Here is a 24,074-nt window from a genome sequence, read left to right on the forward strand (position 1 = left end):
CCTGCCCATGCCCACGGCTGCGCCCCCTCTGTCCTCAGGCAAGTGGAAGGTATATCCTCCAGCACTAACTGGTCTATACCTCCTCCTCACTACAGCGGTAAAGTTGGAAGAACTTTCCAGAACCCTGGATCATGTGTTCCTGGTGCTACCCAACCACTGTTTGGGGATGGCAGTCAGCAGCTTCTATGAGAACTATGAAACCCGCCAGTACTGCACCTCCTCAGAAGTTGCCTCCCACTACTGCAAGAAGTACAGTGAGTGTCCAGCCCCCCTTCCTCTCGGCCCTCACCCCAGGCAGCCAGAGCACCCCCAGACTTGCCTGGGGTGCCAAGGGGTGAATGTTGTCCGTTTTCTGTTACCAATAGCACAGTGCTAGAGAAGTTATGAAACAAGCATCACGTGGCTGAAGCCCTCCGAGTGTAAGGGCCCGTCCTGTCTGCTGACGGCATCTTCCTGCCAGAGACCCAAGGCCGTCAGAGGCCTCACAGGCCTGAGATGGGATCATAAGCTGTGTGTCTGTCCTCTTACTTCTCTCCCTCTCCAAAACCGTTCAGATTCAGTTCTGGGGGGTCTCTCCCAGAACTGTACCTAGTCCTAATCTCCCTGTACCTAGTCCTAATCACCAACCTTTGCACACCATGGCATTCAGCTTCTGCCCTCTTAATTCCTCACACTAGGGATCACATTCCAACACCTCCACCTTGGAAGCCTCTCAAACCGTCGCAGTGCTCCATGTTCTGAGTGCTTGGAGACTTTCCTGCATTGCTCCCCTGCCCCACACCAATCCCTCATGGCTGCCTGTATGCACATCTGGGCCCGCCTCTGGGCTTCAGTTCTTTCCACCTATCTGACGTCCTTCTGCCTGTAAAACTGGTGACCGCAGCCTGCAACTTATCCAATAAACACAACCCCGCCCCTGAAGCTTCCTGCTGGACGTTCACAGCCCAGGAGAGGGCAGGCACGCGCCTCCCCATGCTGCCTCTCTCTGCTTCTCTTGGCTCCAGTGGTTTTCCTTGTGTTGTAGCTTTACCAGTCTATCTATCGCTGCCTCTGTCTACACAGCTTCTTCTCCTGTGTCTGGGTCTCCTGCCTTTCTTGTCGTTGGATAGGCCTTCTATAAGGCCTATAACTAAATAGACCTTCAGAGACCCCATTTCTGAAGATCCGTGTCCACAAGTTGGGGCTTATTAGCCCTCGGACCTGTCTTTGTGAGGCCTTTCTGCTTGGAGCCTCTCTTTTATACATCAGCTGGCAGCTCAGTAGCCACCTCTGCAGAGCCTGCACGCCCTTCTCCGCTCCTGCTGAGCATTACTGCAGGCAAGGGCTTGTGGTTGCTTGTCATGTGCCCATTGCCCCCCTAAGGCTCTGGTGCCTGGAGTTGGGGACAACAGGTGGGGTTGGCATCTTGGCACCCAGCACGGCGTGTAACTCAAGGTGGCAAGCCTGAGTGGCAGTCCTTGTCAAAGGCACACGAAGGGCACTGCACGCAGCAAAACGGCCCGCACAGCTGGGAAGTACCTGAGCCTCCTGTGTGGCATTGACAAACCCAGGGCACACCCTTGAAAAGAAGAGGGCACCGTCCCCATGGAGGGCCCAGGGAGTGAGGGCAGGATTGGCGTGTAGGAGGGGAGGGAGTGCTTGGCCAAGGGCCCAGACTGCTCCTTGCTCTACGCAGACATCCAGTACCAGGAAAACTTCTACGCGTGGAACACGCCGGGGGTGGGCAGGTTTGTGACCTCCATGGCTGCCTCGGGGTGTGCCTACCTCAGCCTGCTCTTCCTCATCGAGACCAACCTGCTATGGAGACTGAGGACCTTTATCTGTGCCTTTCAGAGGAGGTGGACACTGGTGAGTGGCTCCTGGACAGCTCAGGGACACTGACCCCAGGCTCCCCACGCTCCTGCTTGGGCCCAGGACAATAAAAGACTTCTATCTCAGCTTAGACTGGCAGCTCATGCCCCTACTCCTAGGACCTTGAACACCTTAGTCCCATCGGCAATCCCATGTCAGTCTTGGTCCCTGCGCTTCCTCCCAGGGGATGGGGTTCACACACAAGGTCTCTGTGTGGAACAATTAGGCAGAATTGCATAGCCGGACTTCAGTGCTTCCTGAAGACCAAGATGTGGCAGATGAGAGGAGCCGAGTCCTGGCCCCCAGCCTGGAATCCCACACGCCCCTGATCATCAAGGAGATTTCTAAGGTAAGACATGGGTATCAGCCTCCACCTGGACACGCAGCTAGTCCTGGCGGGGGCCTAGGAGCTTGGCAGGGGCTGAGGCAAGGTGCTGGGCCTGACTGCAGGCCTCTTCATTTTGTGCCCCCCCCCCCGACTCTGGCACCCCACAGGTATATGACCAGCGGGCGCCGCTCCTCGCTGTGGACAGGATCTCCCTTGCCGTTCAGAAGGGGGAGTGCTTTGGCCTTCTGGGTTTCAATGGAGCTGGGAAGACTACCACATTCAAAATGCTCACAGGGGAGGAGACCATCACCTCAGGGGACGCCTTTGTTGGAGGCTACAGCATCAGCTCTGACATCCAGCAGGTGAGCGCTGCAGGCCGGCCCTGATGGGCTCGGACCAAAGGGGGCCTATCCCAGAGGCAGGATGGCTGGCCCCTGGCTCCCAGGCTGCACAGAGTCCCAGAGGCAGGCTGGCTGGTCCCTGGCTCCCAGGGCACATGGAGCCCCAGAGGCAGGCTGGGCTGGTCTCTGGCTCCCAGGGCACACGGAGTCCCAGAGGCAGGCTGGCTGGTCCCTGGCTCCCAGGGCACACAGAGTCCCAGAGGCAGGCTGGCTGGTCCCTGGCTCCCAGGGCACACGGAGTCCCAGAGGCAGGCTGGCTGGTCCCTGGCTCCCAGGGCACACAGAGTCCCAGAGGCAGGCTGGCTGGTCCCTGGCTCCCAGGGCACACGGAGTCCCAGAGGCAGGCTGGCTGGTCCCTGGCTCCCAGGGCACACGGAGTCCCAGAGGCAGGCTGGGCTGGTCCCTGGCTCCCAGGGCACACGGAGTCCCAGAGGCAGGCTGGCAGGTCCCTGGCTCACAGGGCGCACCGAGTCCCAGAGGCAGGCTGGCTGGTCCGTGGCTCGCGGCTGCACAGGCACATTTGTGCATAGCAGGACAGGAACTGAGCAGGTAAGGAAAGAGATGGGGGCAAAGAGGCATGGCTAGCTCTAGCCTAGCCTCCTGTGCTCAGAGACCCCTGTGTCCAGGATTCATGAATGTGGGACAGAAGCCCTGACGTGTGAAGGCAGCATTGTAGGAAGCCCAGGACTTGCCCACAGATTTCCCTGGATTGGACTGAACCCCGTGGACTAATAGGCCAAGGGCAGCCCTCTTGCTCCAGCCCCATAGCAGTCAGAGCAAGCAAAAGGAAAGGGAGAGAGCTTGAGTCTAAGAAGTGGCCACAGAGTCTCCTGAGCTGGTGGACTGCGGCACCCCAGGGACTCGAGTGCAGGCTTTCTGGGGAAGGGCTCACCTAGAGCTCTCAGGTCCCCCAGCCTATGAACAGAGCACAGCCTGCAACCAGCCAAACCAAGGGGGCCAACGTAACCAGAATCCACATACGGAGGCCCCAAGAGGGATGAAGCCACAGAGTAGATTTGCAATAGCCAGGCACATCAATGTTCACTATGGTAAGGAAAGAATGCAATTGGAAATATGTGTAGAGAGAGAAAAATACAAGATCTGGAGACAGGCACAGGCGAAAAGTGCCAGATTTACATTTATAGCCAAAAAGGTACTGGCCAAGAATTGCCCCAAACCCATTAAAAGCTGGTTCTAGAACTCCAAGGAGGATAAAGAAAAGGACTATGGTCTCCAAAGCCACTGAACCCGAGCACAGATGCCTCATGGGCTGCTGAGGTCCACGGGGCGGCGGGCACCTGCTTCAGCCACACTGCATCCTGGCTTTGTGGACGGGGGCACTTGCTCCAGTACCAGCCACGGTGGCAGCCAGTGCAAGTCCTGCCAGCGTCCTAGCTCAGAGCAGATGCGCGGTGGCCGGTCATCAGCTGCAGTGGCTTTGGTGGTGGAAACTTGTTTAATAATGAAGTCATTCTTAGGCCCCCAGCCCTGTGGCCAGCTGTCGTGGAAAAAGTTCCAGGTTGGAACATTCTGGGCCCTGTCTGACCCCTCGAGAAGGTTTCCTGAACCAGCCAGATTTGTCCTGGTTCTCCACTGGGGCACAGTTCAGAAAGCTTCAGCCATGGCGGGCACTGTCTCCTTGGCTGACTTGCTGGAAGAGACGAGGGCTGAGCTTAGCAGCGGCACATAGCAGCAGGTGGTCTCCGGTCCCCTGGAAGGAGGAGACTTTTCTCTCGTCCTCTCCACCCCGCCTCACCCGGGCTGTGTTGTAACCTAGGTGCGGCAGCGGATGGGCTACTGCCCCCAGTTTGATGCCCTGCTGGACCACATGACTGGCCGGGAGATGCTGGTCATGTATGCACGGCTCCGGGGCATTCCTGAGCGCCTCATCGGCCCCTGTGTGGAGAACACACTGCGGGGCTTGCTCCTGGAGCCACATGCTAACAAACTGGTCAGGACATACAGGTGCGACCCCTGTCCAGCCCTTCCCCCTTGAGGAGAGGACTGAGGGCCTCCCTTGGCATAAAGCAGTGTCAGTCAGTGGCTGGGCTCTCTCCTTAACTCCAAATCAGCGAGGATTTGGAAACATGACATGGGCTTCCTCAGGTCAGAGGACTCGCTGAGGGTCCCTGCTACCTAGAGCCGAGGCCAGCGCGGAGTGACAGCAGGGGCTCTGTCAGGCCCCTGTGCGGACAGATGGTGTTCCTGTGTCACGCGGCATGGGCCCACCACTCAGCACAGCTCTCCCATAAGCACAGCTACGGGCAGTATGCTTTCTAGGCCCACCAAACTCCTTTCTTGTACATGGGGCCTCTGAAGTAACCATGATGGGGGTCTGCTGGGACCAGCGAGCCTATGCTAACTATCAGCCTTGCTTCCCACCCTCCTTCCGTCAGCGGTGGCAACAAGCGAAAGCTGAGCACAGGCATCGCCCTCATTGGAGAGCCTGCAGTCATCTTCCTGGATGAGCCGTCCACTGGCATGGACCCCGTGGCCAGACGCTTGCTGTGGGACACAGTGGCCCGGGCCCGGGAGTCTGGCAAGGCCATTGTCATCACCTCCCACAGGTAGATCCTGGGTCTCTGCGTCCATGGAGAGCCAGGACAGGTGGCTGGGAAGAGGTCGGGAGCAGAAGACCTGTTGGCCATGGGCACAGACTCAGCCAGGATATCCCCCAGGCCCTGCACAGGGGCTGCGCTGAGCATGGGAATCAGGAATGGGCTGGTCTGAGTCACCATCCCGTCAGCACAGGCCCTCACACCCGGGTGGAGGTCAGCCTCCCCCAGCCCCGAGTCACACTTGTGTCCCTCCCCCCAGCATGGAGGAGTGTGAGGCGCTGTGCACCCGGCTGGCCATCATGGTGCAGGGCCAGTTCAAGTGTCTGGGCAGCCCGCAGCACCTCAAGAGCAAGTTTGGCAGCGGCTACTCCCTGCAGGCCAAGGTCCACAGCGAAGGGCAGCAGGAGGCTCTGGAGGAGTTCAAGGCGTTCGTGGACCTGACCTTCCCAGGTGTGTGTGGGTGCCTGGCAGTGCTCTTGGGTGGCCCTGGGCCCTGTCTGGACCTGCCAACTGCTGTCCAGAGTCCATCCCACACGCCTGGCCCTGACATGAGGACCACGGTCCTGTCCCCCAGGCTGTCCTCCCTGTTCCTCCAGCCCAGCCATCACTCACACCTGGTCTCTTTGGTGCAGGCAGCGTCCTGGAAGATGAGCACCAGGGTATGGTCCATTACCACCTACCGGGCCAAGACCTCAGCTGGGCAAAGGTGAGTGCAAGCCCTGGACTCCTGTGTGTTTGCTAATAGGGACTAGGGGAAGATCTCCTGGGCTTTCCCCCTTTTATGGGCTTTTACAGGCGCTTTTCAGGGTGAATTGATTCCTGTTGCTCCTCTAATATCCTAACATCTGTGAGTTTTGTGGGTTTACATGTAAACATTTGAGATGGGAAGAACTCATTACAAAAAGGGAAACTGGCCTAGGGAGGGGGCACGTACTTTAAGCTGGGAGCAGGGCCCAGAGGCAGCCTGGCCCATGCCTGCTGTCCTGGTGCCAGAGGCAGCCTCTCGCCAAGAGCACAGCTGAGCTTGTGAGGCCAACTTTTTTCATCCTGAGGCAGGGCTGGGCACTGGCGACACCTCGGGGCTATATGCCTCTCACTGCAAAGGGCTTGCTCACCTCGCCAAGAAGCCAAGCTCTGCGTTCTGGTTTACCAGTAGCTTTTCTTTTTCCCAAGGTTTTTGGTATCCTGGAGAAAGCCAAGGAAAAGTACGGAGTGGATGACTACTCAGTAAGCCAGATCTCTCTGGAGCAGGTCTTCCTGAGCTTTGCCCACCTGCAGCCCCCGACTGTGGAGGAGGGGCGATGAGGAGCCTCCTGCTGCCTACAGGGCACCTGGCAGGGCAGGATGAGCCAGTGCACTCTGTGCATCCTCTCCCTCCGAGTTTCTCTTTTCTTTTTAATCACTCTTTTCTATGATGGACATGAAAAAAAAAATTTGAGGTGGAAAAGAATCATGCACAGAATGGACCGAGTGTGTCAGTGTCCTGATATAGGAACAGCATGTGGATTTCCACCCCTGAAGGCAAACGCTCAGGAACTCAGGAACTCACACTCCCAGACCCGGAGCCTGAGCGGCAGTGTGTACTGCTGGCTGTGGTTCTGGGTGAAGAGCTGCCCCTGGTAGGTCTGCATCGACCTGGAGGACTCGGCACCCTGTCCATGTGTCCACCTGACACTACTCTCCTGGGGAGAGAAAAAGGAAGTCAGGCCTTTCAGGCTCTGTGAATGGACAGAAAAGTTACGATTACTATCCATGATGGGAAGAAGTCAGCGTGACTCAGTGCTTAGTTTTCAGTGCAGCCCCAGAAGCACTTCCTTGGACTGATGTTCAGCTACACCAGGCGGAGCTGACCCCAGGCCAGAGGTCATCCCGAGACATCGTCCAGAAGCAGCCAGCACAGGAAGAGGCAGTGGCTAGACGCAGAGCACAGGCCTTTCTTCCCAACTTTGCACCTTCAGGAGGTCACTTGTCACTGGACAGCCAGGGCCCAGAGGGCTCAGCAGCTGTCTCCTGCAGACTTATAGACATATGGTGACTCTAACCAGAAAATAAAGGTTGAGGGAACACGACCAGACAGTTCGAGTCACACATGCAATGGAGGGGGGGTGGGGGGGAAGGGGAGCGTGTCTTGGGACCCAACCACTCCCACAATCCAACACAAGTCTCTTATATCAAATTTCAAACAAAAGCAAGAATTTGCTTTTCTCAATAGGGAGAAAAGCCACAGGATTTACTGCCGTGAAGTTACAGTCAAGGCCCGTAGGACAAATGAAAAAGGTCTAGTGCCCAAAGACAGCCCTGTCAGCAACCAGAAAACAGCATGGCTTGGTTGGAGTAGGACCTGTAGACCTGAGTGGGCAGGAGGTCTCTAGCTGCGGCATTTCCAGAACGTTCTTCAGCCCCTCTTCTTACTTACATACTATTTATGGTTTTCTGAAACTGTGATTTGAAATATCTGCATTTTACATTCCTTAAGAATTATAGAGGGAGGGGCTGGGAAGGTGGCTCAGTGATAGAGTGCTTGCTTTGCATTCATGAGGCCCTGGGTCCTGGGTTCAATTCCTCAGCACCCCATAAGCAAAAAGAAAAAAAGCCAGAAGTGGTGCTGTGACTCAAGTGGTAGAGCTCTATCCTTGAGCTGAAGAGCTGAAGGACAGCACCCAGGCCCAGAGTTCAGGCCCCGTGACTGGACCCCCCAAAAAAAAAAAAAGAATTATAGAGGGGCTGGGAATGTGGCTAGCATGCATGAGGTCCTGGGTTCAATTCCTCAGTATCACATAAACAGAAAAAGCCAGAAGTGGTACGGTGGCTCAAGTGGTAGAGCACTAGCCTTGAGCAAAAGCAGCTCAGGGAGCCAGGCACTGGTGGCTCACGCCTGTAATCCTAGCTTCTTAGGAGGCTGAGATCTGAGGATCGCGGTTCAAAGCCAGCCTGGGCAGGAAAGACCATGAGACTCTTTTTTTTTTTTTTTTTTTTGTCGGTCGTGGGGCTTGAACTCTGGGCCTGGGCGCTGTCCCTCAGCTCTTCAGCTCAAGGCGAGCGCTCTACCACTTGAGCTACAGCGCCACTTCCGGTTTTCTGGTGGTTTATTGGAGATAGGAGTCTCACGGTCTTTCCTGCCCGGGCTGGCTTTGAACCGCGATCCTCAGATCTCAGCCTCCTGAGTAGCTAGGATTACAGGCGTGAGCCACCAGCGCCCGGCGACCATGAGACTCTTATCTTTAATAAACCACTAGAAAACTGGAAGTGGCGCTGTGGCTCAAGTGGTAGAGCACTAGCCTTGAGCTGAAGAGCAGAGGGACAGCGCCCAGGCCCAGAATTCAAGCCCCAGGACTAGCAAAAAAAAAAAAAAAGTTAATAGAAAATCTTGTTTTTAATCACTTTGGCTCAGTTGGGAGAACTTCCGACACACATACACACACAAAACCTTTTTTTTGCCAGTCCTGGGGCTTGAACTCAGGGCCTGGACTGTCCCTGAGCTTCTTTTGCTCAAGGCTAGCATCCTACCACTTTTGGCTTTTTCTGTGTATGTGGTGCTGAGGAATGGAACCCAGGGCTTCATGCATGCAAGGCAAGCACTCTACCACTAAGCCACATGCCCAGCCCCAATTTTTTTAATCTTTCCAATAGGAAGGCTGCAGTTTCCTGCAGCACTCTTACTCTTAAAATTCTTCAAACTATTAGCATTTAACTCCATTTTATTAAAAAAAAAAAAAAATAACAGGAGTTGTGGCCCAAACACTACTCAAGAAAACCAATCTGGGGAGGCAGCCTCACCTGGTCCCATGACTGGTCCACAGGCCTGCCACTCTGGGTCTATGGTCAGAGCAGAGGCAGGAGACTGTGATGTTGTCTAGCTGCACATTGAAATTGCCCTAAAGCCCTGCCACAGGGGTACCTGAAGTTGATTTCAGTCCGTGTGATTTTGGGATCTGCCACTCTTCTATTTTGATATTTAAAAAAAGTGTGAGGAAAGGTCACAGCACAGAACAGACTCTGAGAGCAGCCTTCCCCAGTGTGTGCGAACTGGCCATGCTCCCACGGGCAGGCCAGAGCTGCCAGCCAGAAGCTAAGGGGAAAATCTAGAAGAGTCTCAGCATCTGTAGGAGCCTAGGCCGGAGCAGCAGGAAGTCTTTATACTCCCCTGGGTCACCTTGAGGTCTGGCCCTAGGTGCTAGAGTGACTTTGAAGGCGGAGCCAATGGACTTTTTGTTGTTTTTTTGGTGGGTCATAGGGCTTGAACTCTGGGCCTGGGCGCTGTCCCTCAGCTCTCAGCTCAAGGCTAGCGCTCTACCACTTGAGCCACAGCACCACTTCCAGAGAGAAGAGTCTCACAAACTTTCCTGCCCGGGCTAGCTTTGAACCGAGATCCTCAGATCTCAGCCTCCTGAGTACCTAGATTACAGGCGTGAGCCACCGACGCCCAGCTCTCAATGGCTTTTTTAAAGCAATGGCAGTGACCAGAGAAGGGGGTAGAGACTGCATCCTTTCTGTCCATTCCTCTCCAGACTAGCAGCGTCCAGGTGGCACTGGGGACGCCGTGCCTACACAGCTGCCCATCCTTCCCCAGGGACCCCGGCTCACACTCCACTCCAAATTCTAATCAGCCCCAGGTCCAGCGCCTGTGGACAGACAAGGTCTGTGGAACAGCCTGTGTGCTTTGTCTAGTCCCACATAGTCCAGCCATGTAGTTCCACAAAAATTGAAGAGGAGGGCTCCACAGAGGAGGGGGAAGCCTGCGGTGGGCAGCCTGAGGCGGAACCTGCACTGCGGCACAGGTCTACAGGAGAGGGCTGCCCTCACTCCACCCAGAAGGAGCAGACCAAGCACAGCCCACATCCACCACCACCTTGCTTCATGTACAAAAACCCCACATCACACACACACAGCTTCAAGGTCGTTTATTTCTCAACAATGCATAGAACCCAGAGAGCACAGTGCAGGGCTTTGTCACTCCAACGTCCACTCCCTCTCCTGCTGTCCCAGTGATGGCCCTTCCTCAAGGTCAGGAGCTGACTGGAAGCAGGGACTGGGAGAGGAGGGCACACCCAGATAATGACGTTCACTTCTGGGTCCGGCATCACTCAGAACATACTCAGCTACACGGGTAGTGTGTGCTGTGCCCAACAGCTTCCCCTCCCCTGTATGCCGGCATGACCTCAGCAGGTGACACGATGGATCACGTGTTCTCCTCACCTAACATGACCTAGACTCTGGGCAGTCGAGTGAGGGAGTAAATCTTGGGGTCAGACCCAGAGAATGGGAGCCCTACCTGTGAGGCTCTATCACGGCCATCCCAGGGGACCACGCAGAGGCAGGCAGGCTGTCCCAGAGCTAACCACCTGGACAGGACCAGATGTTACGCGCTTCCTCTCCCAGGGGAGATATGCCCCCCAATAAACCTTATAATAATCCTCCTGTGCCTGCCTGCCTCCATGTGGTCCCCTGGGATGGTCGTGATGGATCCTAACACTACCTTCCTTAATGCTCGGGGTTCTCAGGACCTGTTCCTGGGGCCCTGCCCACACCCCAGTTTTTAGCATCCAATGCTAGCAAGCTGCAGTGTACACCAGGCCAGCTTTACTGCTCCATACGGCAGCTTCACCCCGGGCCACCCAGTGTATCAGCTCATGACTGCATCTGGCCTTCACCACCGTCCTGTGAGATGGGAGATGATGTCATCTTCATGATGGGAAAGGACACGTGGCTTTGAGATACAGATGAGTGCTGAGCCCTGAGTTCACGCATCTGCAGAGGGAGGCCAGTACTGTGCAAGAGCCCAGAGGCCCCTGGCGGAGGAGCCTCTGCAGGTCAGCTGCCCCTCCTGATGCAAGCCCACAGCTGCAGGCACCTCCCACGAGTAACTCCCCCAGCAAGCCTCGGTCACCAGCTACCCAGTAACCCTTTCAAACCTATTCTGGCCCTCAAAAGGAGCCTAGCCAGAAACCCCTCAGCCACACCTTTCCTCAGGCAGGTACTTGGCCTTGGTGACTAGACTCTCAGCACACATCTTCGCTTGGTTCTCCCCTGCTCCCAAGTTAATTCCATCTTCCACCTGGCCTTAGCCCAGAGCTCGGTTTTCATGATGGGTAGATGTTTATTTGGCATGGCTTACAAGAGTGATAACGATCCAAAGCTAACCTGATCTCCATCTCCTTTATAGCCCACCTTGGCAGTGTCCTAGGCCAACAAGCTTTAAAGGTGTAGCTCAGAGACCATCAGGCCCAGAAGGATGGTCTGCCTTACATGGCAGGCTCTCAACACTACAGCAGCACCAAGTGACCCTAAGCCCCAGGAAAGGAAAAAAAATTGGGGCAGGCCCCAGAGAATGCCCTGTATCATTCCAAGGCACTGGTTAGCCACTGACGCCCCATTCGGCAAAAGAGCCAACATGTTTTGTGAGTTTGAGGCTAGGTCTCGCTAGATAGCCCAGGCTGGCCTCAGGGTTTTGCGTCTGAGACTGCGTGTATCATCTTACCCAACCCCCCCCACCCCCCCCCAACATTTCTGCTGATCTTCAAAATGGTTAGGAGCCAGGATGCGCTGTTTGAAAGCTCAACAGCTAATAGCTCGTTTGATTACAAAATTCACTAATATTTAGAAACAAACGTGATCAGTGTCTAAATAAACCATGCTTTGGCTTTAATATATAATGTGTTAAAAAGCTTATATGCATGTTAAACTAAAAACCAGGGAGGGGCGACAGCCCAGCGGGTTTTGTTCTCACCCTCCTCTTGGGAGGGGGTGGGGGAGGAGGGGGGACCAGAGCACACTCTTCCACTCAGGGCACAAGTGCTGCCCTGGACACAGGCTCTTGATTTGGGGCCTTCTGGAGTGTCTCTAGTCACCAGCCACTACCTCCTCAGAGAACTCCATGTACAGTCTGCTTGACCACCAAAGCCACCTCAATACCACCAGAGCCTCCAGGGCCCCTCCCCTACAACAGGGCGGGCCTCTTTATCCACTCAGCTAACTCATGCCTGGCCACATTATCATGACCGGCCCAGGAACCAACGGGGGTCTCAGCAGGACAGGCCTCTGGAAGTAGGCTAGTGCTTTCAACTGTTTGTCCTCAGTTACTTGAACCTTTCACTCCCTCCATCCGTTTGGGATCATCTATCGGCATCCTGGTCTCTTTCCTGTCCCTGCCTTGCAACATGTACTCCTCTAAATTATTGATTTGTTTCTACAAAACACTGGCTTGGATCTTTTTTCAAAAACCTTGATGTCTTGAACCCGTGGGGGCCATGGCAGTCAAGGAGTGCACCTCCGATGTGAAGGACTGGTCTCTCCCCTCCCGGCCCAATGGTTTTATATGGAATATAGCCGGGCGCCAGTGGCTCATGCCTGTAATCCTAGCTACTCAGGAGGCTGAGATCTGAGGATCACAGTTCAAAGCCAGTGCAGGCAGGAAAGTCCATGAGACTATCTTCAATAAACCACTAGAAAACCGAAAGTGGTGCTGTAGCTCAAGCAGTAGAGTGCTCGACTTGAGCTGAAGAGCCCAAGCCCACAGTTCAAGTCCCATGACCGACTATATATATATATAACATGTAGGAATGACTCCTGCCTTATTCTCCCAGCTCAAGCAAAGCACCGGTGGCGCCCTCACCTGCTGGCCCGCAGACAGGCTTGTTCCCGCCTGGGCTCAGCCCAAAGTCCCCCTCACCCCAGCCTGAGCATTCCACTCTGGGCCTGGCAAAGACACTGCCCTGGCCTCGCAAGAGACCAGAGCCCACTTTTAATTTTCTGCTTCCTTGTGATGCTCCACACAAACCCAGGTCCAAATCCAGTCCCTCCCACAACCTCCAAACCCCGGGAAGGTCTGTGCCCCTTGCTGGCTACAGTAAGCAGTCCCTGGCCCGTTGACCATGGAGTCTGACCTATTCCTTTTTCCGTTCTCCTCCATTTTCCTCACACGTCCCTTCCCCAAGAAATCACATCCAAAGGCACGCCTGCCAGGCACAGAGGTTGGCGAGGGGAGGCAGTGCAGGGCACCTCCCGGCGCTGGTGCCGGTTCCCCGGCGCTTCCTGCCCGGTCTCCACGCCTTCACCTGGTCTTTGCTGGAGACCCCGTGAGCGAGCCGCTCCCGGGCCCTTCCAGACTCCGCAGGGGCGGAGGCCCCGCGCGCGGCGGCGGCCACGTCCTCTGGGTGTCGCCACCGCCGAGCTGCACCCCGCAGACCCGCTCCCGAGAGCCGGGCACGGCGCTGCCTTCCCCGCCTCCGGCGAGCCGATGCCGGTCCGGTGGCACCGTGCGCTTCCCCCGGCCGGCCGCGCCCTGCCGACAAACGGAGACCGCACCCACAGCCCCGGCCCCAACCCCGGCGGCGGCTCCCTTCGCCGCCCCAGCCAGGCTCCACGCCCGCACCCGTGCCGAGAAGGTGCGGGGCCACGACCTGCGGGGCCGGGGCCGGGGCCGGGGGCCGGGGCAGGGCGGCAGGCCGGGCGCGCCACTCGGCCAGCTCCGGGACGGGCGCCGCGCTCCGGGGGACGCGAGGCCGCTTCTTCGGGGGGCCCCGCCCCCACCCCGCCCACGAACGGAGTCGGCGCGCGCACCACGAACCGCAGACGACCTCGGTGCGCTGGCGCTCCGTCGCTCCCGCCCATTGGCTGCCGCCGTTGGCGTCATCACGGCGCGCCGGACGGCGGCGCCTTCCCGCTCCTGAACTCTGACGTCAGAGCCGCGCCGGCCTCAGCGACGGAGGAGAGCGGGAGGAGGTGGTAGCGGCGGGAAGATGTAAGTGGAGGGGAGGAATCCGACCGCATCCGAGCGTCGGGGGACCCGTGCCAGGCCCGGTGGGGCGGATCGTGGGGCCGGCTCGGTGTGCGGCCCCGTGGTGTGCTGGCAGGCTGGCGGCGCACCGCGGGCCCCGAAGAGAAAGAATGGGGCCCGGGGAGGGTGGAGTGGGAGGTGTCGAGGCCGCGGCCCGGAAGTGGTCGGTGCCGCCGCGGACGGAAGGACGACCCGGCTGCGTCCGCCTCGGGGCGGCCCAGCGAGGTCTGTGGCCCTTGGGGCGGCTCGGAGCGCGGCCTCTGTCCTCGGGGTTCCCGGCTGGGCGGGAGACCTGGTTTCTCCTCGGCGGGGACCCTCTTGGAGAGTAGTGCGCGCACGAGCGAGGGCCGGGGGCGAGCGGGTGGGTACGGAGTCGCTTTGTGGGGCCGCCTGGAAGGCCCGGACTCGCCCCCCCCCCCCCCCAGAGTGGGTAATCCAAACGCGAACTCGAGGACGTTTACCGAGCCGTGCTTGGCGCTAAGCTCCGGGGATCGGGCCCAGGCAGTGTGGCCCAAACACAGTGAGCTCAAAAGGGAAAAAGTGGGGAAGGGGGTGATCGCAGAGAGACATGGAGTAGGCTTTTCTCGGCCCTTGCCATTTCGCGTGCACCGCGTCTGAAAAGTACTTTTAACATGGGGAGGGTGCTCGGAAGATTTGCACTGAAACGCCATCTGCTCGAGATTTAACTAATTGTTCTCTCCTCTCTCTGGCTGTTGGACGCGCACCTTTCCGGAGGATGGGGGAGGTAACCAAGGTCCCGAGCTGTTACCTGAACTTGTGTGAACAGAGCATCTCAACCTTTGCTTTCTAGCCCTCGACCCAACCAGCAAAGCATTCACTTATTCTGTGGTTTTATTATTACTTTTTTAACTGCTTAAGAGCGACTGGTAGTGCTTGTTTCATAAAATACATTGGGACAGATTGGGGAGAGTCTTAAGTAATCTCTACTCTAGAGCTGTGTTTGTCTGGTAAGGTAGTCGTTTTAAAAGGTTTATCAACAAATGTTTTTAGTGGCAGAGCACTTGCCTGGCTTGTGTGAGGCCCTGGGTTCGATCCCCAGCTCCACATTTTTATTTATTTATTTATTTATTTATTTTTGGTGGGTAATGGGGCCTGAACTCTGGGCCTGGGTGCTGTCCCTCAGCTCAAGGATAGCACTCTACCACTTGTGCCACTTCTGGCTTTTTTGGCTTATGCGGTGCTGAGGAATCGAACCCAGGGCCTAATGCTTGCAAGGCAAGCACTCTACCACTGAGCCACCTTCCCAGCCCCACACTGATTAGATTGATGTTTCTAAGGGGTTTTTAGAGGGGTTGTTTGGGGAACCTTGTGGGACATTTAGAAGTCATGTGACTGTGAAGATGAGTAGATGTGATCAAAAGCTTTCAGACATGGGAAAGCATCCTTGTCTAGCTAGCATTTACTAAGTGCTCAATTGGAAAACTATAAGGTGGGAACTGTAATTGTCATCACACTTTTAATGAGAAGCCTCATTCCTGAGATATACACTCTGGGTCCCTAGCTAAGCCTTGCATGCAAGCATGCTGACACTACACTTTCAGCCACTAAATTAGGTGCTCTGATTGTCAAAGCACAGCCAGTGCTGCCCTTGTGGGTGTTTATAGTACATGACCTTTTTTTTTTTTTTTTTTGGTAAGTTGTGGGGCTTGAGTTCTGGGCCTGGGCGCTGTCCCTCAGCTCTTCAGCTCAAGACAAGTGCCCCACCACTTGAGCCACAGCACCACTTCTGGTTTTCTGAGTGGTTTATTGGAGGTAAGAGTCTCATGGCCTTTCCTGCCAGGGCTGGCTTTGAACCATGATCCTCAAATCTCAGCCTCCTGAGTAGCTAGGATTACAGGCGTGAGCCACCACACCCGGCTACATTACTATTTTAAAACAAAACAATTTGAAAAGATTTTACAGCCCTAGAAAGGAACAGAAGGTGATATCCTGACCTCTTCCACTAACTTGTCCAGTCAGCAGCTCTTCTTTCTTGGCTCAGAAGATTTTGAGGCACCCCTGCCTGGGTGTGAGCAAAACCCAAAGTGGTTTGCTCTGTCTGCCTTAAAGAAGACAAGTTGTAGAAAATTGATATACCTCACTAACTGGAATAGTGAAGGAAGCCATCCCTGAAAATAGGACAGAGGAGTTGTTTTAATAAAGTTGGTCATCATTAACAAGCAATTGGTTCAGTACTAGCACTTTGCTAAACACTTAGATGATGAGCAGTGTCTTACCTGATGCAATGTCTACCTTCCCAAAGATTTGTGTGTTTGGGGGGTGGGCGGGTACCAATACTGGGGCTTGAACTTGGGGCCTGGGCACTGTCCTGGAGCTGCTTTTGCTCAAGGCTGGCACTCTGCCACTTGAGCCACAGGGCTACTTCCAGCTTTTTCTGTGTATGTGGTACTGAGGAGTCGAACCCAGGGCTTCATGCATGCTAGACAAGCACTCTACCACTAAACCACATTCCCAGTGTCCCCTGCCCCCAAGATTTTTTGAAATCACAAAAGGTTGAAGGAATGGACATTGTATAATTGTGCTCACGTGACTTCACAAGTCATGTTTCTGAATTATCCTTCAGAAACATAAAGCTTAGCAGTTCATTTTTCTTGTATCATTAAATTTCAGGCTTATAGGTTTCCACATGCCCAGTGTTCAGATGATTAACAAATTGTCCTTTTTCATGATCCTGATATATTTTCTCTATTTACCTTTGGTATTAAATGCTCTGATACTGTTGCCTGTCGATCTAAAAGTGGTTTTTACCTCTAGTCATGTCCTCATTTAATGTATCCTAAAAGGAATTTACAGCAAAAAGACAAAGAGGTCTGACCCTGTCAGAAGACCATACTTGTTAGGTGTGTTTCTCTACTCTGTGGTGCTTTACATTTTGGAAGGACTGTGGAAGTCTTGTCATCAGACTTCTGGGTGAGATCTAGAGTTGCACAACCTCACCACCTGAAGAATCTTGACATTCCCATGCCTTAGGCATATATTCTTGTGTGTTCTTTTCTCTGAAAGACAAACAGGTGACACCTACCTGCAGGGGAGGGGGCTGGGCTCCTGTCCTCCCTGAGGAACCCGCACCTGGGCTCTGTCCCTGCGTGCCCTCGCTATGTGCACACTTGGTTACTGTGTTCCCCTGTACCTTTTGTGTCTTCACAATTTTACAAGATGGATTTGTTGCCTTGCCAATTCGTTCATCCTTTATTTAAACCCTTTTATCTTGTTATTAGGCTGCTCTTTGGCGTAAATTGCCATCGATTAGGGATCGTTTCTCAGACTCAAGTTAGAAGTGAGAGTTCAGATAAGTGAGGCCGTCCTTGCTGCTTTGAACACCTCAGAAGGGGAGAATGGATTTATCAGGAGTGAAAAAGAAGAGCTTGCTAGGAGTCAAAGAAAATAATAAAAAGTCCAGCACTAGGTAATCCTTCTGTAAGATTTTTCTAGTGCTACTTTGGGGGTGCTTGCTGCTAGGAACCCTTAGAAAGGGGAGACCAAAAATGGTTTTGCATTCTGTCCCAAGCCGCAGATCATTTTGCTCTGTGGTTGCTTGGGATCTCTTGCCCTTTTGGACCCCTCTCTTGAGTTGTGTTGTTTCACGGGTCTGTCAGGAGCATGCAGCCTCACGTTCTTCCTCGCTATCCAGGGCTCCTTCTCCTACCAAACGCAAAGACCGCTCTGACGAGAAGTCAAAGGATCGCTCTAAAGATAAAGGGGCCACCAAGGAGTCTAGCGAGAAGGACCGCGGCAGGGATAAGGCTCGGAAGCGACGCAGTGCTTCTAGTGGAAGCAGCAGCACCAGGTGAGGCAATCTGTTAGGGTGCCCAGCTCTGGGGTCTCTTCTTGGTGTTTTGTTTTTCATGGAGTTTGAACTTGGGACCTGGACACTGTCCTGAGCTTTGTTTCCAAGGCTAGTGCTCTATCACTTGAGCTACAGTGCTGCTTTGGGTTTTCTAATGGTAAATTGGAGGTAAGAATCTCAAAGATGTTCCTGTCTGGGCTGCCTTCGAACTGTGACCCTCAGATATGATTCCTCAGTAGCAAGGATTACAGGCGTAAGACACCAGTACCTGACTCTGTTCTTGTTCTTTTAAATGTACCTTCCTTCAAAATTGTGTTTGGTCTGGTTTCAGGCTCATTCTTCAGTAGTTGAAAATGAAGTGGTAGTCCAGATCTCTGACAGGCTTCTCCTTTACCTCCTTGCGGGAGAGCTTCTGTGTGGCCCCAACAGCCAGCCCTCCTTCCCACCACCACACAGTGATATCTTCTCATAGGAAGGCAGTCTCCCCAGTGGGGAGAAAGCATTGTGGTCTAGCAGTATCTAAACAGCAAGTTTCATCTTGTGTGGAGAAAAGCAACTTCTGCCTGGCATTTCCCAACCCACCTGCCTTGCCCTCAGGTCTCGGTCCAGCTCAACCTCCAGCTCCGGTTCTAGCACCAGCACAGGCTCCAGCAGCGGCTCCAGCTCTTCCTCTGCCTCCAGCCGTTCAGGAAGCTCTAGCACATCCCGAAGCTCCAGTTCCAGCAGCTCCTCTGGCTCCCCCAGCCCTTCTCGGCGCAGGCACGACAACAGACGGCGCTCCCGTTCTAAGTGAGTGTATGTCAGCAGGCCGGGCTGCAAATGTGCCGTGACTATTAGGAGAGGAGATCCGAAGGGGCATCTGAGACAATAGTGTGCGTAAAGTGACGGTAAACTCTTCCCTGTGAAAGATGTTACGCAAGACAAGCAGCTATATCCCACTAAACAGGAGTCAGTCCTGACCCCGCGAACTGTGACCCACCGCCTTGAATACTGAGCATGAAAACTAGGGTCTCGCACTGCGCTTCACTCCCAGTGAAACTGTCATTACATTCTTACTTGACAGAAGTTGCTTTTTGATATTTTGTTTTCTGTCAGATCCAAACCACCTAAAAGGGATGAAAAGGAGCGGAAAAGACGGAGCCCTTCCCCAAAGCCCACCAAGGTGCACATCGGGCGGCTCACCAGGAACGTGACCAAGGTGAGGGATGCAGCACCCATAGCAGTGAGTGCACTGTGCTAGCAAGTGTGTCTCAGGACTGGTGTGGTGCGTGATTTAAGAGGCACACTGGGTGACCCTTTTAACACACAGCACATGTGTCTATGAGGCTTAAGCCAGAACACAATAGCTCTTGTCAGGTAGCAGGACATTTTTACACTGGGGTTTGCATGGTAAATTCTCTTTGCCTCTTAAGAAATATGTGGGTACATTGTGTGCCAGTGGCTTGTAACCCTAGTTATTCAGGAGGCTAAAATCCAGAGGATCAAGGTTTGAACCCAGCTCAGACAGAAAAATCCACAGGACTTCATCTCCAAAATAACCGGCAAAATGCCAGGTTGGAGTCATGGCTCAAGTGGTAGCGTGCTGGCTAAGCAAGAATGAAGCTATGAGTTCAAACCTCAATACAGGCCAAAAAGAAAAAAAAAATGTTTATTAGTATAACCATTCTTTTCTGTAGGATCATATTATGGAGATATTTTCTACCTATGGGAAAATTAAAATGATTGACATGCCTGTAGAGAGAATGCACCCTCACCTGTCCAAAGGCTACGCGTATGTGGAGTTTGAGAATCCAGACGAGGCCGAGAAGGCGCTGAAGCACATGGATGGAGGTGGGTGGTCCTTCCAGTAACCCCGCACCTCCTGCCTCTGCTCCAGGGGTCTGTGCCTATGGGGGGACTGATTTCCAGCTAAGCTCCATGAATATCACTGGAGCTCTTTAAGGATTCCCGATTTTATTCAGGATTCCAGTTTTTATTCTTGAAATGCAGAAAACGTGAATGTGTTAACATTTTAGGAAATTTCAGTCTGTTGACAGTAATGAATCAAATGAAGCTTTTCTTACAGAGAATATATTTGACTTAATGTAGAAATTTTTGTGTGGGAGGGAAGAGGGAGAGGTGCTGCAGACTTAGAGTCTGAAAAAGGACTGAGACCATGGCTGGGGCAAAAGAATACAAGGCCGGAGCTCAGTCCCCAGCACTCTGGACAAAGAGGTGGGGGGTGTCAGTGTCAGCATGAATGAATGTTTGTGGGAAGGCTATTTGGGACAGATGCTCCGGGGATCCACAGTCTTCAGGATGTAACAAGCAAATAAAAATGAGGCACAGACTCAGGAACCCTGACTTCAGAGACAGCCTCCACAGCTGTGAGCATCAGCTCCTCCAACACAGTCCCTTCTCTACCCCAAAAAAGCACAAGAGCTCTTTCATCTTTTTATCAACTTCCTTGCAAAATACCCAAGCATATGGATTTACATGCACACTGAAGAGGGTTAACTTCAGGAAGAAAGGAATTAGGAAAGGGTGAAGGTTGTACTTTGATCCTCAGCAGTGAGGTGCCTGGGTGAGACTATCAAGTAAAAATGCAAAGGTAACTGGGCACTAGTGGCTCAGGCCTGTAATCCTAGCTACTCAGAAGGCTGAGATTTATGGATAGCGCTTCAAAGCCAGCCAGGGCAGGAACGTCTTGAGTTTTTTGTTGTTGTTGTTTTTTTGCCGGTCATGGGGCCTGAACTTGGCTTGGGCGCTGTCCCTCAGCTCTTCAGCTCAAGGCTAGTGCTCTACCACTCGAGCCACAGCGCCACTTCCAACCTTTTCTGCTTATGTGGTGCTAAGGAATCAAATGCAGGGCCTGATGCATAGGAAGCAAGCACTCTACCACTGAGCCACCTTCCCAGCCCCATGTCTGTGAGATTCTTATGAAACAGAAAACCAAAAGTGGTGCTGTGGCTCAAGTGGTAGAGCACTCGCCTTGAGCTGAAGAGCTGAGGGACAGCACCCAGGCTCAGAGTTCAAGTCCCACGACTGACCAAAAAAAAAAAACCCATGCAGATGTAGGTGACTGAGTGCTGACTTCAGCTCTGATGTCTCATTGTGATTGGGACAAGGTAATTGGGTATGGTAGGAATAATTCATATGGGGACTAATATTAAAAAGAAAAGAATAGAAAATAAGAGGGGGAAATTGTGAAGAACAGAGCGGCTGGGGAGCTTAACTTAAGCCCAAGTTGGCCACCAGCCCACTGCCAAAGCCAGCCCAAATGAGCAATTTCGTGGCACCAGCTAGATGTTAAGGTGAGTACATATTTGGCCAGCTGCTAGTCAAGACCAGCCTTTTTCCAGACTCCACCTCATTACCCCACCAAGCTAGCTCACCTTGAGCATTCTCTAAATCCTTTTCCCTCCTTTTTTCTTTTTTTTTCCTGGTCCCAGGACTTGAACTCAGGGTCCCTGAGTCTCAAGGCTAGTGCTTTACCACTTGATCCACAGAGCTACTTTTGACTTTTTTTGAGTAGTTTATTGGAGATAAGAGTCTCATGGAGGGGCGGGGAAGGTGGCTCAGTGGTAGAGCACTTGCCTTGCATGCATGAGGCCCTGGGTTCGATTCCTCAGCACCACATAAGCAAAAAGAAAAAAGCCGGAAGTGGCGCTGTGGCTCAAGTGGTAGAGCGCTAGCCTTGAGCTGAAGAGCTGAGGGACAGCGCCCAGGCCCAGAGTTCAGGCCCACTACTGGATCCCAAAAAAAAAAGTCTCATGGACTTCCTTGTCCGGGCTGGCTTCAAACTGGGATCCTTAGATCTGAGCCTCCTCAGTAGCTAGAACTATAGACATAAGACACCAGAACCACCTCTTTGAGTTCTTTTGCTCAAGGCTAGCACTCTCACTCTCACCATTTCTGGTTTTCTGGTGGTTAATTGGGGATAAGTCTCAGACTTTCATGTAGGCGCTGGCTTTGAACCTCTATCTTCACATCTCAGCTTCCTGAGTAGCTAAGATTACAGGAGTGAGCCACTGGCACCTGGCTTTCCCTCCCTTTTGATTCATATTGGTTTGTCTCAGTACTGGAAACCTAAGGAAATTCTTCATCCTGCCCCCAAGCTTGTTCCACTGCTATCTTGAAGGTTCCAGCACTTCCTTTAGGTCTTTGTTTGGGTGGTGGTTCTTCTAGGAAGCTGTCTGAACATAAGCGAATGAGATCCGTGCCCCTAGTTTTCCCTGGCAAAAACAGTCCTGCTGTGGCTTGTTGGTAGGATTGCTTTGGGATATCATTGTCCCCAGCCTGTCTTGTTCACCACAGCATGCCCAGGATTTGCCTTCATGGCTGGTCAAGGGGTGATTATTGCATGCTTCCTGATGTGGGTCCTTTTTCACTAGGTCAAATTGATGGCCAGGAGATCACAGCTACCGCAGTTCTGGCCCCTTGGCCTAGGCCACCCCCTCGGCGCTTCAGTCCTCCCAGGAGAATGCTGCCGCCGCCTCCCATGTGGCGCAGGTCACCCCCGCGGATGAGGAGGAGGTAAGTCCATGTGCCCACCAGACTGGTTGGTTTGACTATGATGGTTCTGAGACCTTTAATTCAACGTTTTCTGCCTTCCACTGCTGTGGGGAGGCAGTAGGCAAAAGGCAGGTGGAGCTCTGGGAGTTTGTCGGGGACAGGACGAGGGCAAAGGTGTCAATGCCAGACGACTGGGAGCAGCTCTTCCCCAGGGCTTAGGGCTACCATGAGAGCCTTCATAATAGCTAAGGACACGGTTCCGTCCAACCAGCAGTCCTGTCCCTGGGGCTGAAAAGTAAAATGTGACCTTATTCCAGGAAGAAAAAACAAACCGCTTGCTGCTGGGACTTTTGCTTGTGACATTCTGACTGACAGCTTCTCTTCCCACAGGTCCCGCTCTCCGAGACGCAGGTCCCCTGTGCGCCGGAGATCACGCTCTCCTGGCCGCCGGCGCCACAGGAGCCGCTCCAGCTCCAACTCCTCCCGATAAGCAGGGCCTGGCGCTCACCCTGCACCTTGTGCCCACTTAGCCCAGTTGTCACTTCACTAGCCAAAGGAGGGCCTGTGGGAAAGGATCCCTTGCTGGGAGCAGGCTTGGAAGCAGCAGATAAAACATTTCTTCTGTGGGCGAGTTCTGGCTGCCAAAGTGCTGTGGGATTGTTCTGTTCGTAAGGTGCCCTGTAGTGTTCTGGCTAGAGTTCACCCCTTCTCTGTTCTGAGAGTGTTCGGTGCAGGGCCAACAGACAAGCCTCCCGGTGGCAGTGCTCCAGCCTTGCCCCAGGGTACTGGGCCAGCCTGGCGGCCTGGTCATGCCCTTGTTCTTCCTGCAGTGATTGGCAGGAGAAAGGGACCAAGCTACTGTTCATGTGAGGCCTGGCCCTGCCCGAGTCCTCTTCTACCCGTGTTAGTTGCCACGAATGGGTCTGTTTCTCATGTCCTCACGGTGCCCCTGTCTTCCCTCCTGAGCTGGTGAGCAGCTGAGCCTGCTCTGCAGCCCGCAGAACCCTGTCCCGCCCCACTTTGCCTTTCCTGATGGTCTTGCAGGTTTGCCTTGGCAACATGTACATTGCTCTCTTTTGTTTTTTGTTTTTTGGCTTTTATTGTACAGTCAGTACTATAAAATTTGAGTTTTGTAACTAGCATTTTAGGTAAGGTTGTGTTTGTACTTCGTTGTGTAGAATAAAGAATTGTATTGAATAAATCTAGGATTGGAATGCGAACAGTACTGGTCACTGCCTTTCTCTAGAGCATTTTAATTGGGCATGATTCTGTGCCTGTACAACCAACACCTGAATTCTTGTTTCATTTCCAAATTGACATCTCCAGAGGCCCTCGGGAGATGCAGGGTTTGTGCACGTGGAGAGGGGAATGCTGTTGCACCTGAATCTGTCTTCCCAGCATCTTCTGATACTCCTCCGTGGCTACAAGTAGCTATGGGAAGCTGGGCACTGGTGCTCATACCTGTAATCCTAGCTACTCAGGACAAGAACTGGAGGGTTGTGGTTCAAAACTTGCCTGGGCAGAACAAAAGACTCCAGTTTTTGATTAGCAAAAAGCTGGGCTGGGGGCTGGGAAGGTGGCTCCGTGGTAGAGCGCTCGCCTTGCATGCCTGAGGCCCTGGGTTCGATTCCTCAGCACCACATAAGCAGAAAAAGCCCGAAGTGGTGCTGGCTCAAGTGGTAGAGCGCTCGCCTTGAGCTGAAGAGCTGAGGGACAGAGTTCAGGCCCCACGACAACAACAAAGCTGGGCTGGACGCGTGGCTCAGGTGGTGGCGGTCCGGGCTGGTGGCTGGGTGGGGGCGGCGCTCGGGCCTGGCCAGCCCTTGCGGGCGTTGGTGCCCCGCCAGGTAGCCCTGGG

At 53.8% G+C, this 24,074-nt stretch overlaps 2 protein-coding genes across 7 annotated transcripts in view; both read left to right on the forward strand.

Annotated features, from left to right (window-relative positions):
* Window positions 1–7,207, forward strand: part of LOC122123781 (phospholipid-transporting ATPase ABCA3) — a 43,792-nt gene extending 36,585 nt beyond the window's left edge. For both annotated transcript variants that reach the window (XM_042698249.1, XM_042698250.1), the window contains exons 25-33: window positions 96–254; window positions 1,676–1,848; window positions 2,078–2,200; window positions 2,347–2,541; window positions 4,358–4,545; window positions 4,977–5,147; window positions 5,398–5,588; window positions 5,771–5,844; window positions 6,312–7,207. In XM_042698249.1, the coding sequence (XP_042554183.1) occupies window positions 96–254; window positions 1,676–1,848; window positions 2,078–2,200; window positions 2,347–2,541; window positions 4,358–4,545; window positions 4,977–5,147; window positions 5,398–5,588; window positions 5,771–5,844; window positions 6,312–6,443 (1,406 nt within the window). In that variant the 3' untranslated portion in view covers window positions 6,444–7,207. The remainder of the gene's footprint in view (window positions 1–95; window positions 255–1,675; window positions 1,849–2,077; window positions 2,201–2,346; window positions 2,542–4,357; window positions 4,546–4,976; window positions 5,148–5,397; window positions 5,589–5,770; window positions 5,845–6,311) is intronic.
* A 6,590-nt stretch (window positions 7,208–13,797) lies between these two features.
* On the forward strand, window positions 13,798–23,436 carry Rnps1 (RNA binding protein with serine rich domain 1). Of its 5 annotated transcripts, none has more exons than XM_042698317.1 (8): window positions 13,806–13,878; window positions 17,154–17,341; window positions 17,567–17,722; window positions 18,320–18,511; window positions 18,818–18,920; window positions 19,399–19,552; window positions 22,096–22,237; window positions 22,607–23,436. In XM_042698317.1, the coding sequence occupies exons 2-8, from the start codon at window positions 17,271–17,273 to the stop codon at window positions 22,704–22,706; spliced, it is 918 nt and encodes a 305-aa protein (XP_042554251.1). In that variant the 5' UTR covers window positions 13,806–13,878; window positions 17,154–17,270; the 3' UTR covers window positions 22,707–23,436. The 5 variants fall into 5 exon arrangements, with proteins under 5 accessions (XP_042554254.1, XP_042554251.1, XP_042554253.1 ...); XM_042698319.1 differs by lacking the exon at window positions 13,806–13,878 and adding an exon at window positions 14,122–14,139; XM_042698318.1 differs by lacking the exon at window positions 13,806–13,878 and adding an exon at window positions 14,225–14,242.
* Window positions 23,437–24,074: the final 638 nt, after the last annotated feature.

Source organism: Dipodomys spectabilis, unplaced genomic scaffold (genome assembly GCF_019054845.1).
Source record: "Dipodomys spectabilis isolate Male_0828 unplaced genomic scaffold, ASM1905484v1 ptg000231l, whole genome shotgun sequence".
Lineage (NCBI taxonomy): Eukaryota > Metazoa > Chordata > Mammalia > Rodentia > Heteromyidae > Dipodomys > Dipodomys spectabilis.